We start from the raw sequence: 17,123 nt of genomic DNA on the forward strand, positions 1-17,123 counted from the left end.
TCTGTTTTTCTGTACTACCAACATACCTACCTACCCACCTATCTCCGTACCTATCGACTCCTTCGATTGGTTTCATTGACAACAGATTCCTAAATTTTGTTCATTTTAATCCATAAAATGTCTGAAAATAGTGGAAACTGATCATTACAATGTCCCAGAACACAAGTGATGTCTTCAAATTATTGAACCAAAATATATTAAATTTACAATCAAATGATGCAGATTAAAGGCAGCAAAAGTTCACGTTTGAGAATCTGGAACAGCCAACGTGTGATATTTTTGCTTTAATAAAACAGAAACAGTTTAACAATTATTGAAATTATTGTCAATTGGTGACTGATATAATTGACACATTTTGGCGCTACATCCAGGTTTTATGTCATACTGAGTGTAACAGAAATGTTTTGGCAAAATCCAACTTTCTAGGCATGCTTGTGTTTGTGTGTGTGTGTGTGTGTGTGTGTGTGTGTCTGTGTGAAGGCCATTTCCTGCTTTTTGGGCTCATCACTCCACAGTCAAGTCATGGCTCTGGGGAGCCCACTGCCAAGCCCTGGGTATTCACACCCCTACAAACAGATACACACACACACACACACACACACACACACACACACACACACACACACACACACACACACACACACACACACACACACACACACACACACACACACACACACACACACACACATAGAGCCAGCCCTGTAACCAGGGGGCATTTGTGATGTTCAGCATTATGAAAAATGAGTTGCCCTCATGGCTCACTGGGGTGGCAGTGATTATAATATCCAGATAATCATTTCAAACAAATTATCATAATTATCAATCAATCATGAGCCTATTTAAGCAGGGGGAAGGATGGGGGAGTGTGGTGCTGTTGGCAGGGGGTAAACTATGGCCCGGAGCGCTGGATCACTTCTGTGACCCATGAGTCTGCCTATGTCCACATAATAGCCCTCATACATTTAGGGTCATTTAGCTAGCGTATTTAGAGACTCAATTCCCCAGCTTGATATGGGAAAAAAATAGATATTCACACAACTGCATGCACATACACACCCGTAGAATCCAAATGCAGCTGACCCCCATTTGGCTCCCTCGTCTTTCAACATGGAGTGGGAAAAATCTACTTATAGGTCAGAGTTCATATCAACCCCTCTCATTTTCCCATTTACAGCTAATGCTGCATCTAAAACACACATTTACCACATACGCTGCATCATACACAGATGGAACAATAACTAGTGGAGTTTGACTAAAAGAACGAGGAAGCACATTCCTGTCATGCATAGAAAGACGGACATTTATCACTATCTTGAAATCATGAGTGCTTAAGAGAAATATGTTAGACAAGCATGTCCACCTTCACTCAGACAAATAAGAGAGGAAGAGCGACACGGACGGAGTAACGGAGACTTGATCGCCTTAAAGAGATATTCTGCTGTATCTTTTCACAGTAAATCCCCTGTGAAAAGCGGCATGAATTGATTCAATCTCAGTGGTATTGAGAGGTGAATGAATGGGGCTTGGAGTGAGAGACACAGAAATTGAGAGGAAAAGAGAGACAGAAGGGGAGAGAGATAGATAGTAGCCTTTGGGGGGAGATGATCGTCTTGGGAAAAAAGCAATCAGTGCTCATTGATTTTCTCTGCTGGCTGAATGGAGGGTGTCTATCTGGAAGTCATTATCTGCCATCTGATCTGCTGGAGTGTTTACACACGTCGGGATGGACAGCGGCGCTCCTCTGAAGATGAGGATTAACACACACACACACACACACACACACACAAAACGCATACACAGGGAGCAGGGGGAATGAGGGCAATCTGTGCCCTAACTGGCTACCACTTTTAAATCCAAGGAATCCAAAAAGAAACACAAGTACCGCAATACCCTATTAACTTCCACACACACATACACACAGACTTAAGTGTATGAGCAGTGTGTGAATGAGAATATATGTAAGCAGGGCCAAGACAGCTAAACAGACAGATAGTCCTGTTTTGTATGGCCAGACCATACCAAGCAATCCCTGATCGTATCACCAATAGCCACTGATAGGAATCTATAGCTCCAAAAACACCATCCTGTCTGCTGAGAGAGAGAAGGGGATGAAATGAGTGGAAGAGGATGGGTGAGGTAAGCAAAGAGGGGATTCAGATAACACATATTTTCATTTTCTGTCTGTGGGTGGGGTGTGAAGATGAATGTGTGTCAGCCAGTGTGGCTCGATCCATGCCTAAGCAAGCACAGGATATGAATCCAAGGCCTTAAACGTCACACACGCACACACACGCACACAGCTGTAAGCTCTGGGCAGCTTTCAGTAAGTGGGCTTGAGAAGCTACAATAACATCTTTGCTTCCGTTTTATCCCTCGCCTTAACCCCCGACTCTCCCAGTGCCCCCCAATCGCCTTTATATGCCTCTCAGACTTACTCAGCAGCGTGGAATGAGCCTGTGTTTGTGGTCAATTTGAATGTGTTAATGCATGGAAAGGATGAACACATGTTTCTATAATAACTATAATATTACTATTGATTCTCTTCTTAAAACACACTTTTGTCTGAATATTCTGATTTTATTTGAATTTTTTATATTACTGGAATTGTCTTTTTAATTCTGTTATCATTTCTTTTTTCATTTATTTTATTTTCCATTACTGGAATTAGTGTGATCAGTTTTATCATAAAATCTAATGACTTTAAATTGTGCGCATGTACTTGTATTATGCCAGTTTTGTGCAGCAGCTGGCAGCCTGCTAAAATAAAATATAGAAATATATATATATATAAAAAAACTGTGACCATAGTGGCTAAAATATACTTTACATTATGTAACACGTCTATGAACACAACAGATCTATTTTACTTTAATGTAAAGCACATCAACAAATAAGAACTAATCACACACAATCTTGCAAACACACACACCTTTCAGCAGTGAACTAGTTTATTCATATGCTACAACTCAATTAACATTCTGCCTTAATCAAGCGTAGCGATGGTAATGACAAGGTGGAGGCAGGAGAAGTCAGCGCTTATGTGCGTGTGTGTGTGCGTTTGCGTGTGTGCCCATGCCCTGTGCTTGTATGTGTGTGTGTGTGTGTGTGTGTGTGTGTGTGTGTGTGTGTGTGTGTGTGTGACTGCACGATGTGGATGAATGAGTCATGTCATAAGGAAAGGCTCATACATAATTTTATTCATATTCATAACAGGCATGTGGTCTGCCACCGCTCGATGAGGGCCCACCGCAACTCACACTCTGCATAATGAGATGTGGCCAGTGTATGTGTACGCGTATGTGTGTGTGTTTTTTCAGATTTTTGTACCGTATATAAGTGTGCTGTATGTCTGTGTTCTCAAAATTGTGTGAATGTGTGTATTTATGCTCCTATTGGTACATGTATGTGTGTATGCATGACTTTGAACTGGTGAGTGTGTATGGATGTGGAGAGGACTGCATGGGCCACTCCTCAGTGGAAGGAGGTTAAGTAGTTTAAAAAACCATATAGGTTTTTCCACATTGTACGAACATGTGGGGAACAGGGAACAGCTCAAACCACCTGCGGTCAACTCTTAAAATAAGCTCATTGACTAATGTAGGATTTCAAATCAACCAAACAGTCTGTGATTTGCATGCCTGCCTGTTTGTAGAGGGTACAGCAACAAGACCCCTGACCTGAAATGCAAATGAGGAAATTTAAGGGATTTTGTTTTTCTAAGGGCCAAATTGGTCATAATTGTAAATTACGTCGAAATACATTTTAAGTGAAATATGTCTTGCTAAGGCTGCTCACAAGGCGTCTCTGTAAAGATGATGAGAAATGTCTCCACTCACATACTGCTTTTATTAAAGGGTGCTGGGTTATGTATTGAAATGCAGTCCTCCATTAGTTCTGCTCCTGATGTTTTGACCATCCTGTCATGTAAGATAAGACAAAAGGAACATACAAACTTTGGAGACAAAGTCCTAATCTCAGTTTTCATTTCTTTGATAGCTAAATCCATGGCGAAAACATCCGCAGTTCACCACTGACGTGACATAATGAATGCTTTTAACTCTGTTCTGTCAACCAACATTAATCAAAGTCCACTTAAGAGTTGTAAACAAATGTTTCCAATTTCCAAATTTTCAAGACAATGCCACTAGTGGGTTTTGGAACGTTTAAAATAGTGCTGCCATTCTGGAAATATGCATTGCTCCTCTAAAAGTCAAATCTGACAAAACCCAACATAATTTACTGCTGTCCTCTTTTTCCACCATTGATTTAGGTTTCAGCCACTCTTTCATTGACTTGAGTTGGAGCTATGCCTGCATGGCTTCAGTCATTCTCAGAGAGAGTGTCCACTTTGCTGCAGCCATTCTTCTTTCATGGACCATTAGATGGACATGAACTCTCACTGTCCTGTCTTGACCCGGCGACACTGGCTGTAAAAACAAACTGCCCAGCCTCTTCAATAAATTTATCACCTCATAAAGTGGTCAATGACTGGTCAATGGGACGTATCGGTCGCAGTATGTGTGTATGTGTCAGTGGCTTTGACTGAGAGAAGAAAGTGTTTCTTAGATTGTAGACGATTGTCTGAAAAACAAGGCTTATAAGTTACTAAAACACTTGCTGATAAATCCAAAGGTGACACAGATGACTTATTCGTTCAAGTCTTTAATCGATAATCTGAATCACAATGTTCTGCTGAAGCTTTTGTAGAAAGCTCAGGAATTTTAATACCAATAAAAATATTCCATTATATTAATATTTGTATGGTTTCACTTGAATTGCATCTTCCTTTCCCCCGAGACCATGTTTTAGTTAGCTAAGCTTTATCTATTCAGGAAATTTCATGGACATTGAGACCTCTAATGCAAGAGAACAGATCACATACGTAGAAGATCATGACAAGAAAACTAAGTCCCTCAAAACAACACACACACAACCAAATTAAAACTATTGCAAATATCATTCTGAATACAGCATAAGCTTTAAAGTCTCTCAGAGTTGGTACTCTGAACTCAATTAAGGATGCCTTGTAAATAGACACCTTTATAAGGTCTTAGTGTCCATAGGCCAAAATCTCCATCAGATGAGCCTCAGACACTTTTAAATATTTGTTAACCAGGTAAAATGGTAACAGTAGAATAGAGGTCCTATTATTTCTGCTCTTCGCAATGAATTTGATACCTTTGATGTATAGGTAAACCCATTGGGTTGTCACAGAGACAGGTTTTGGTAACAGGTATAACTATCCTACCTTTTTGATGCAGCTGTCAGGGGAGGCGTCTTCATGATCATTCATCATCTGCTGAAAAAACAGAAACAAAAAGATTCATATTTGCAATATGGCTGATGGTGTAAACCGTAAAATCATTCAAAAATAATGTTTGATTTGGTTGAGAAGAAAATCTGTTCATGAAAGCGCTGAAAGAGAATATTGATTCCTTCGCTTCACGGTGCCTCGCTCATGGGTTGTGACCATCGCTGCTGGATGACATGAACACAGGGTGTTCACAGTTCATCACACAGACCCTCTGGGCTACAAATGTGACCAGAGGGATATAATAATGGACTGAGAGGTCACAAAAACACACACAGAGGCAAACATAACACCACACACACCCACTCTGATGAATGAATACCCCACAGATTTGGCGTTAATTCTCCGCTTCAGCGTTGCAGGAAATTTCGCTGAGACTGTGTCTGTGAGTATGTGTGTGTGTGTGTGTGTGTGTATAATTAAGCCTTCAAGCAATATTTACTGGGGGCAGATGGGTGGTAGAATGCTCCCAGTGTCTGCCAGAGGAAATGAAGGAAGTGGGGGAATGATGAAGAGATGGGGCTGCTCTGCTGCAATGAGGGGGCATTTCACATATAATGGCAACCCAGAGTCTCTCTCCGTCTGTCTGTCTCTTTCTCTCCCTCTCTGAAGCCCATTGATGGCAACAGAGGATCAAAGACAAGAGCATTTTCAGAGCGGTATTAGGTGGGGTGGGGAACCAGCGTGGTACTTTACTGAGTTTAAGTGAAATTAGGCCTATAAAACTTCCTCAAGCACAGACACACGGCATATTTGAGCCTCCCTTTTTCTGCTCCCTATCCTCCCCATCTGCCCTTTAACAGTAGGTGTGTTGTTTAGGTGTTGTGGCACGACTGGCTGCCTGTAAATTAGAGTTGACATATTAAAGTTTGTATTTCCTAAACCAGTGTGGCCCACCATAATTGGGAAAGAAACATTTATCTGCAGTGGAATCTGCCATGGAAACTGTAGAGCTATTCTTTGAATTCTGGCAAACAGCAACTTCTTTTATGCACCTTTCTATACAAGGTTTTGATTCACAGGAAATTATTAGGAATTGTGATTATGAAGCTTGTGGATGTGTGCACTCTCATGCGCCTGTAGATAAAGGTGTCTGAAAGTTTGTCAGTGATACATAGTAGCACATAGAAGTTCCCTCTCAATTCTTCTCTCTCTTCGCTCACTAAACAGTGAACCAGATGGGCCATATGTGCACCCATGTACCATACGCCATGGTTTCCTACATTAAGCTGTCAAGGGATCTGTTTCTCAACCTCACCAAATGGGAGCAATTACACCACAGATACTTACAACAGGGTTCTCAGCCTACTTACACATCATGTAAGCCTTTATAGAAGCATCCTGTTCCTGATATCAGTTTCAAACAACACAACAGTAAACATGTCATCCCCCACAAGAGTTGCAGTCTCATGGCCAATCCAATTTGTCACATTGTTTTGACTTGTAATTGTAACACCCACTATTTCGAAAATGTGCAAAAAGATTTGTAGAGGGCAGTGCTTAGGAAAGTTCAAAATCTGAAGAGTGTGTCAATGGTGAATGAAAAAAAGAACAAAAAAACTTTTTTGTGACTCACTATGACGCTCATGGGCAATATATAGGCTTAGTAGATCATTGTAAATGTTTGTGATTCTGAATTCACATCTTATACATGTTTACGACAGATACATGGGAATAAAACGTTTCTGATGGTAAAAAATGAAAAATAATTGTTATAAAGTGCATATAGTTGATCCAAAGCGGGCAGGATTCTTTATTTTTTTGTGTACTCATGTTCAAAAATGCTCTTTATTAACTGCTTAGAGTTTAATGTATCAGTAGATAGAAACTCTGGGTTCTATGCAGCGTTTTGTGAGATGCTGATGTGCTGGTTTGGTCAAACAAAAGAGACAGATCACAAAATGACCATTATGCAACAACAAAGGAAAAAAAAAGCTTTCTAAATGATTTCTCTCTGCTTTTTGTTTATTTTGTGCTGTACACAGTGTAACCCTTCAGTGCAACAAGCGTGTTGAGTTTAGTAGAAAAGGTTTCAGGATGACTGTTAGGTAGAAAAAAATAAATTAAGGTTAATTTGTCTACTCTGTAAGTAAGAAATGTGTTTGTGAACTTTAGACATGGCGATAGTGAAACATAGACAGAGAGCAGGAGAGAGCAGGGCAGAGAGAGAGGACTTCCCCTTTCTTATAATGCACAAGACCAGCTGCAACAGTTTACAAACCAGCAGCTTGGCTGGGTCGTCTAAAATGCTACCAGGCGTTCAACAACTATGGGACAATTTCTGGACTTTCCCCCTGCTCTGCTCAGCTACACGCCAAGTGTAAATATGTGTGTGTATCAAATTGTGCAAGAGTAACCTAAAACTGTAGAAGACATGCAAGCAGACATGAGTGGTTTTACTGATGCCTTAATGTCTTTCAGCTTCAGGTGGGGGGTCGGGACGATGTGGGTTTTCTATCATCCAAACCTCAGATTTAGGTCCAGAAACACTGAGCTGACTGTCAGGAAAATGCTAATTATAAAGCTTCCTGGCATTGAATTCTATGCAATTCTGATCCAAATTGTTTGTCTGTTGAAAATGCAGCCAATGTTTTTTGTTTTTGTTGTAGTAACATTTAAAGATCAGTGCTTAAAAGGGTTTCCAGTGGTGGAAAGCGAGGGATTGTGCAAGGATGACAATAACTGTAACACAAAAGCAGGTGGAGATGGTCTTTCAACTCTGGCATACTGTATGAGCACACATGCTCACACGCACACACTGTACATATCCACATAGACACACATACCTGACAAACACACGCTGACAGAAACTCACACAGAATAGCCTGGTCTTGCAGCAGGACCCCGCCAAGCAAATAAATAAGCTATTAATTAGGGAAGGAAAATGTGATTGGCCACTGACTGGCGGTGCTATGATTTATTGCACGTGTCACCGTCATCTCAAAGTGACTTTTACTCTGGGTTGGTGAGACAGGTCCAAATAGAGACTGGCCTATGTTGAGAGGGATAGATTTTCCACTACACAGAGAGAGGTAAAATTGTCCATTTGTTCTATATCTACCCTGCTGAATGCTGACATGTCAATATGTCTTATGGAAAAGAGAAAACACTGAAGCGAGGGTAATTAGAAAGTGTGTGTAAGTGTATGTCTGGGCACACAAACTTCACTCTCTGGCCCATATGACCTCAAACATAAACAAATCCAGTCGTGGCTTGATGAAAGTGCAGCCACCTGCAGAATCCTTCCACTAAGAGCTGTCCAGACCCTCATTAGGGGTATGCGTAAATGTGTGTGTTTGTGTATGTGAGTGTGTGTGTGTGTGTGTGTGTGTGTATACGTATGTGTCTCTCACCATGTCTGTGGTGTGTGCTTTCACACTAGGCAGGGGGAAAACCCCACCATTATTAGTGTTTCATAGCACAGCTTTTGTTATTGGACAGAGTCAGGAGTTTTTCAACAGCCCTTTAGCACCATTCGTATTGACATGCCATGATGACCAAGCGGACAAAAGAAAACACGACATGGGGAGAGACACTCAGTGAGTGGACTGCCTCATTGTTTTTACAAGACCTGTCACAGCCTAAAACACATGACGGAGCGAAATCCCGCTCAGTTTATTTCCAGAACTCATTTAATGTGAAAAAAGCAGCAGAAATGCCCCAAGGAGGTTTAGGGCCCATAAAGCATATGTGGTGGTTTGCATGTACAGTACAGCTGAAGTCAAACCTTGATAAAATAACGCATACAGAAATCTTCTAGTCATACAATTCACCAATGAGAAGGCTGAGTAAGTAGCCATAGCAACTAGAGGAGGGCCTTACAAAGTTTGCTCATTATCCTCAGGCGCGAGGAGAAGAAGAGGGCCCCACTTGGAGGTTTGCGCCGTAGGAAAATGTTAGCATTCTGGTGCCAAAAACAATTCTCCTCAACTCTGGATAATATGAGGCAATACAGCAACACGACCCAATGGATGGCTGCGGATGTCACAAAGCCACAAGTTTCCAAAAAGAACCAGCAGCAAACAAACCTCAGGGCTTTTTGAACCATGTCCCTGACTGACAACACATCGGCTGCAAGAGCCACACCAAGAAAGCCACAAATTGAAAGTTTTGCTACGCATTTATTGGGAACTTTTGCAGCTTCTTGGCACATTGACAGAATTTCATTGTGGTGGCAATGACCTAGACGGGTTATTGATCTTTTTTACGTATAGATGGGAAAGGAAGCGGTCTTTCATTGTGGCTTGTGTTGAGTAATAAACTGCAGAGAAAGTGTATTTGAGTCAGAGAGCAAGAAAGAAAAATGAGAGAAAAATGAAAGGGGAGTCTCTGTTTCTCAATGCCGGCCTTTAAAATAGGAGCTAATTATCATGTAAAACATGAGCTCAACAAATAGATCAGACTCCTCTGACTCCCAGATACTGGCAAATCTGATCAGAACACTTTACAATCAATGAAAAGACATGACTGCCCCAAAAAAGGAAGAAAAAGAAGCAGGGATATCAAGTCTCCAATGTTTTTCTCTGAGGTCGCTTGCTATCATTTGAACTTTATGATAACGAACCTCTTACACGTTCTTGCCAGAAACTGCCAGATTGTTTGACTAAGGATACATGTCTGATTCAGCCTGCTTTTTAGCATCAGATCAGATGATGCCTGGTTATAGTTCCAAGTTCGTTCTCTGACCCGTCCTTTAAAGAGTGTAATATAGTGCTATTTCGGGACTTCCCAGAGATAGGGGCATTGACAGTTGACCCAAAACAAGACCAGAGCTATGACTTCTTAAAAACATGCCTCAACAATGAGGTTGCTCACAGACTTAAGTAGGGAGGTGGAAAGACGAAGGCAGGAGAGACGGAAACAGGGTAGAAATTTGCACTGCTAAATACCAGGAAGCTGGGCGTCAATCAGATGGATTATATTTATGATGACTTTAATAAGCGGACGACTTGAGGTGCTTTAGCCAAGGCAAACATCAAGGGGAATGCTGATAGGAAACTTTAAGTCGCTTGTTCCCTGTCTTTCTCTGTCTTAGTTGATAGAGAAGGTAATTATGAATATAATCACTGTTTTTTTTCCTTATCTCCACCTCCACTTTGCTGTGAAGCTTAATGTGAGAAAATTATACACTTCATTGGAAAAATCTAAAGAAAATGATGCCAAGGGAATGTACGAGATGCCATTGTCTAAGAAAAAGAGGGGAGATCAGATTAGCTTGACACTTATCACACCACGCTAAAGCTAACACTGTTACCCAACCCTACATCCAGATGGGTCTATGCAGGGTGCGGCCTGTGACGGAACTGAGAACTGTTGGTGAGATAGAGCTTAGCGCACAAAGGTTAGATTTGGAAGGCAAACACTCAGAACTATTGTGCGACTCAGGAAAGTCACGGCCACTTGTCAAATACAAACGGCTGATATTTACAGAACGAGCATTGACCCTGTATGTCCTAAGAGTCTTTGTGTGATTTATGAAGAAAATGCTGTAGTGAAATATCCTGGCAGGGTTTACATCGACTCTCATCATTTTAATGTCTTGTGTGATTCACAGGTCTTGTATAGACATGTGTGGTCTACGTGCCACGCATTATATACTTGATACAAATGGGCGATGCAAATATTTCTATTCATCCGTCTGACAGCTGCAGTGTTTGAAGTCCTTTCTCTGTAAGAAAGTGATGTTACAAGGTGAGGTTTGCACTTGGTCAGCAAACAAACTTTGGGAAAGACGCTCACTTTCATGAAAGAGAGAGAGGAATGCAAAGGGAGGTGGCAGAGAGCAGGATTCTGCAAATTTATTAAAAGGGTCATATTTTCATGAGGGCCTTGTATGACCATCCATCACCTGACGTCCAAGGTCCCTTATCCTTTTAAGGCTGTTGACTCTGAACTTGATATCGACAGAACCATACAGATAAATTATCTGCTTGGCCTCCGCTTTATTGATAAGTCATTTGGGCAGATGATCAGTAATAATCATAAGTGAATAAGGGTGTGCCAATAGATCTTCTGCTAGCAGATGGTGTGACAGCCGCAGGGTTGAGGCCCAATAAATAACCCTACCTTCTGGCCTAAGAGGATTGCCTACACAGCATCGGCAGCTGCTGTGGCATGCCTTTCAGATAATGATATATCGCGTCCTCCCTCTTCATTTTGATAAAGGTTGCAGTTTATCGATATGTGGCAGCAGGAAGAAAAATAATATTCCCTTATTTCTAATGATCTCCTATTCTTCCCATGACACATATTACCTCTTAGCAAGCAGGGGGTTAAGGGAGTAAGATTTAGGTTCTTGACTTGAGGGCATATAGATCCAATCAAAGGTCATGCCACGGATACTTTTCATTTCCCATACCTCAGCTAAGCAAGATGCCTACGCAGCCTATGCATATATGAATGTTTACATTTATGCACTACATAAATCTGATATTGGCTTTTCAGCTCAGCAATGTCATATGTTTCATATCTCCATTTCCCCTTGCAAACTGAATTTGTGTATTTAGAAACATACACCAGACCACACTGTCTGTCCCTCTGTCTAGTGCCAGTTTGAATCCTTAATTCAAACCAGGAATTCCTTTAGGTCTGTAGAAAAAGATGCGGAAACACAGAAAGGGAGATCTCTCATCACATCAGGGGCTTTTCTGGAAAGCAGCCACTGAGATATTGTCACGTGACGATGGACAACTGGCGAGTAAATTGCATATCGTTTATCGGGGTCCAACTAAATATTTACACCGTTTGCATATTTCAACATAAACAAAGGAGTTTGGTATCTTTTTTATTTCCCTTCTCTCTCTCTTACTTCAAATCCAATATACTGTAAGTACAGGAAGAACAAGTTGGCTCAAACAAGAAGGATGTACGTAGACAGATGTTAGACAGAGGATGGAGGGAATTGAGGACAAAGAAAAGGACATTTTCAAAAAGACTGACTTTTACTTGCAGGGTGCATTTGTTTTGTATCTGTACTTGTGTGTGTTAGTTGGTCAGGCATCCCCCTGCAAATCCATCCTGTGGCTTTTCTGCATTTTTGGACCACACACAAATACACAAGGAACTTGGGCACAGGCCCAAACATAGAAGTGAAAAGTCTCTAGTGACTTGGAGGCTAAGTGTATGTATATATGGGTCGGTGCTTGGGACAAGCAAGGGCTTTCTTCAGGGCTGTAAGGGTTTATACTGAGGTCAAGCCCTACACACGATGATGATGATGATGATGATGCTTGAGAAGGCCACAGCTACGCAGAGTGACTCGCTGATGAGATTTCTCCAGCGATAAATAAACAAGGCCTGACCATGGATTTCCTGCTCATGGGTATGAGTGTGCTCTTGTTTGTGTGCAGGAAGGTACTTTGGATATACTGTATAAGTTTGATCTGATGCACCAAACAGAGACAAATTATACATATACTAGAAGCATTACATAATGACAGTATTAACGGTTAAACGGATCAATTAAAAAACACCTCTGTTTTCTGCACACTCAAAGTATCCACTTAGTACTTTCACCTATCTTCAATCGCTCAATGTTCTTTTTGTGCTGGTGTTGCCTCTGTGTTTACAGGGAAGACGTTAAGCTTAGGTCATCGGTAGGACAGAGGTGAATGGCGTGGCATGTGCTGAGGAAAGAGTGAACAGATTCTAATGTTCATAAGACACTCTTTGTTACATTGGCAGTCTGTGTATTTAGTTGCTTTTATTGCACCAATATACTTGAACACACACTTTTTTTTTAATGTATTATTAACCACAACAAACATGTAGCTACAAATGACTGATACATACTGAACGCTGCATCTACTAAACATGACGCTGTCCTTCTTTTTACTGACATACAACCATCATAGGGATAGAGCGTGTGTTTCTGCATTATGGCATTCTACAATGCCATCAATGAGTGAGGTTAAAAATGTTTTTTAAGGTTTAACCAAAAATGCAATTACCACCGACTGAAGCACGTACAAGGTATAAATACCAACAATAATAACGACGGTTTAATAGTTCTAATAGCTGCTATTAGCATGTGTATTATTACGAGTGTGATGTGGAGATAAAACACAAAAAGCGTTTGTGTATAACAAATGGACTGTAACTAGTGCACTGTTTATCCTTGTGATTTCTTTTGGTGGCCAATCAGATTATTTACACGGTGGAAACATATAAAAGCCAGAGCAGTTAAGGCAACTGCTACTGCCAAAAGATACTGTCTGGAGATACTGGCTACAAGTGGTTTCTTTCACTATGGTGGCCAGTGTGGAACACAGTTTGCATAGGTTTTATGCAAAGGACAAAAATACAAACTTGATTGCCAAATGAATATAATGGCCCCTAAATCATGATGACTGGTTGTTTTCAAAAACTGGTTATTCCACTAGTCATTATGTGCATTTAAATACATTCCATAAATAAATGGCATAAAAACTTCTACAGTCTTTTAGACTATAACATCGGAACAATACAAATGCAACTGTCATTAGATTATTCAGACTGGTTTTATTACAACAGAAACAGAAAATAATTTTGTAAATTGCCAAACAAAAGAAACTGTGACTACCAAACAACACACTCTCCTGAGTGAACTGAAAAGTACTGAAAAATATGTTACTTTGAAGAGCAGTAACAATTCAAAACACCAACAGTGAGAATTATAGATCGCACCCAGTGTGCAAATGAATCATCCACCATTCTGTGCTCATTGATTCGCTCAGTCTAACATTTATTGCTCCACAGCAACCTCTTTGGGGCTCTCATGCTACATGTCAATTTTTTTCTTTTTTCCAGTCCTTCCTTTGTCTTTCTGCACACACACTCTATATATCCATGCTCTCAAGAGATAGCAACATTTATCACCACCAGAGCTGTCTCCAAGTCCACAGGATCAACCCATCACCTCCACAATAAATGTCAAGCTGGCATGATTTATGTAGCTAATGAGATTGATTAGATGGCTACAATGTCCCAGAACACTGTAATCGCATGATTCACTTCTGTCCTGTTTACTTAATTTGCTCAAAAGACGTGTGTGTGTGTGTCTGGGATGCAACCAGCACTGGGTGGTAAAAACAGGTTGTGAGACATCTTTTCAACCACAGTTTGACAATTCAAAGTTACATCTTTGGAGTCTTTGTCATCAGTCTTTATGGTTTGGCCTTGAGGACTCTTCGAAGAAGATATAATTGAGTGGAGATAATGTAGCAGTCCCACTCCCTTGTACAAAGGCCATTGTCTGATGTTTTTGCCATCAAAACCCAAGATGAGTCGAAGTGTTACTGACTTTGATAATTTCAGGGATGGTCTCATACTTCATAAGACTGAGTGGTAATGATGTTGCAAAAGTGATGATATGATGCTGCTGGCTATTCTGGGGCACTGAATGTGTATAACAGTGGACTTTGTGGTGCCAGACACTGCCAACTAGGCCTAGAACTTAAATGTCAGATACCTCACGTCACTCCAAAGTTCGATGTCAAGACATAACTGAAAAACTATTACATCTACGCCAAAAAATGCAGCACTCCATCACATGTCCGGGTATGTCAGACTGCCAAATACTCTTTACGTTTTCAAAGATTAAAACCACCTCTAATATGCTGGTGAATGTGAATATGCATTCAGTTGACCTTCGGGCTCATCACAAATGAGTTTATTAGCTAGGCCATATAAGGTGAAGGCTCTTTACAACCCTATTAGTGTGAAGCAAAGACTATCTCTGTCACTAAGATTGATGTTCCCTGGCTTATCGAGCGCTTCCGTTATCAGCTAAAACCTTCAGCAAGGGATACTAAGTCCCATTTGCACACCTCAGACTTAAGATTCATCAAACCTATCAGGTCTTTATCATCGGCATCATCAACTTTTAAAAGCTTTTATCATTATTATCTTCATTGGTGTCACCGATACCAGTTTTATTTCTTAATGTAGAGCTGTCATCATCCTGACTGTTAGAATAACAAAGGTATGATATTCACAGATAGGATGCTCTGCTGTGGTCTCTGAACCCTGGTTTATAGCTGTCTGTCTGTCTGGCCAGTTCATGGGATGATGACAGATGACTTTATTGGGGGAGTTGCATGGTCACAACTTGGAGCCGGGACTTTCCATTAGTCATCTAACTAGAGCAATCAGCATGGAAAATGTTTGTGAACACCCTCTTGACCCTTTTTTTTGTTGTTTTTATATCTGCAAATCCAGAACGTAAGCTATTCTTTGCCCACGTCTTGGTCTGTTTCAATAACAAAAGAGAAAAAAATGACCAAACAAACAAGGGGCGGGCAAGAAACTGATTTTGGAGAAGCTCTCTCATTAAATTTTTCTCTCATTTTGGCCCCTGCGGTTGTAATAGATGACTTAGGGAGAGAGTTATTGGACAAAGGAGGAGGGAGGGTGAGGGGCGAGTTTGGTGAGAGGAAACTTATCTGTCCTTGGGCTGTGGGACAGAACACAGTGCCGGCTTTATTCAGCTTCTCGGCCCTGTCGTTAAGGAACGATGACACACTCCTCCAGGCCCACATTAATCTTTAACAGTGTGATTTCTAAAATAACACCAGTGTTTTCCCTACGGCACGTGGGGAGAGAAGGCCCCGTTCAGTCCTGCTGAGCTCTGTCAGTACAGTTTTTTTTTTCTTCTTTTTCCCCCACACTGGTAACATCGGAGAGCAGAGGACAAGAGAAGGGGTTACAAAACTAAAAAGAGGGACGAGAGTTTGAACAGAGAGAGAAGAGGAGCCACATTGCAGAGAGTATGGGGAGCATAAAGTGGAGCTGCAGCAGATTTGGTGCAAAGTCACCAGATATTAAAAGCCCTTGACCTCACTTACTCACCCTGACAGTGGCAGCTCCAGTGGCTCCCTCGCGCCACACATTACTGTTGTTAACAGTGTTATCACAGGGCTGCCCTGGGCAAGATAAAGACTGTGGCCGCTGATTGGCCTTAAGTGAATGAGGGACTGACTGCAGACACATAGACAGAGAGGGGGGAGTGTCAGTCAGCCTGCCTCTGGTTAATGACAGTGGAGAGATAGAAGCTGAAACAACAACATTTTCTGGGGAACTATGTGTGTTTAACAGCAGGCTGGGAAAGGGAGCATGGGAGAAATAGGACAGTGCCACTAATGTTGTTTGGGTTTTGGGAGCCAGACAGGAATCTCTCTTTCTCTCTCCCTATCAGGGTTGAGGAAGGTAGCTTGGCCGCTTGCTAGTGACCATTACACAGCATGATAGCGCCACGGCTTTGAGGTTTCCCATCAGGACAAGCAGGGGGCCACATAAGGCACAAAGAAAAAGATGGAAGACCCAGTGAGCCGATTCTGACAGATAACCGAAGCCAAAACCTCGAGCTTATGGAGCCAATGGATTCTTGCAAACATCTTCTCTCACAAAACAGCATTTCTCTCCCTTTATCTCGCTCCTTCTCACCTGCTGTTTAGATACAGTATATCTTGTTTCACAGCATTTTCAATTCAGTAGTTGTAAGAGTGATAGAAGTGCTCTGTTTATAAGACTTTTTAAGACTTTTTTCAGGCTGTTAAGCTGTCGGATAGGCTTATCCTTTCTGTAGCTTTCAATAACTTCCATGTGTATTTCATTTCTCATCTCCTCCCTCCTTCCTCTGTCTCCTTTCCGCTGAGTGCTTCACACAGTATACAGAAGGTCGGGCCAAGGCTAACATGTATCTATAATGTGTTCGTCTCAGGCAGCCCCCTGAGGAGTGGAGTGCTGCTTTGGCTCCTTGGCACAGCGGACAATGTGGGTGTTGTGTGGAGGAGCTGGCTGGCTGTACACTCACAGACGAGTCAATCTGGGG

At 41.4% G+C, this 17,123-nt stretch overlaps 1 protein-coding gene across 5 annotated transcripts in view; it reads right to left on the reverse strand.

Moving 5' to 3' along the window:
• The window catches only part of prdm16 (PR domain containing 16), a 172,648-nt gene that overhangs the window by 73,062 nt on the left and 82,463 nt on the right, over positions 1-17,123 (reverse strand). For all 5 annotated transcript variants that reach the window (XM_070839877.1, XM_070839879.1, XM_070839878.1 and 2 more), the window contains one exon: positions 5,252-5,302. In XM_070839877.1, the coding sequence (XP_070695978.1) occupies positions 5,252-5,302 (51 nt within the window). The remainder of the gene's footprint in view (positions 1-5,251; positions 5,303-17,123) is intronic.

The sequence above is a fragment of the Pempheris klunzingeri genome, chromosome 11, assembly GCF_042242105.1.
Source record: "Pempheris klunzingeri isolate RE-2024b chromosome 11, fPemKlu1.hap1, whole genome shotgun sequence".
In the NCBI taxonomy this organism is placed as follows: Eukaryota; Metazoa; Chordata; class Actinopteri; order Acropomatiformes; family Pempheridae; genus Pempheris; species Pempheris klunzingeri.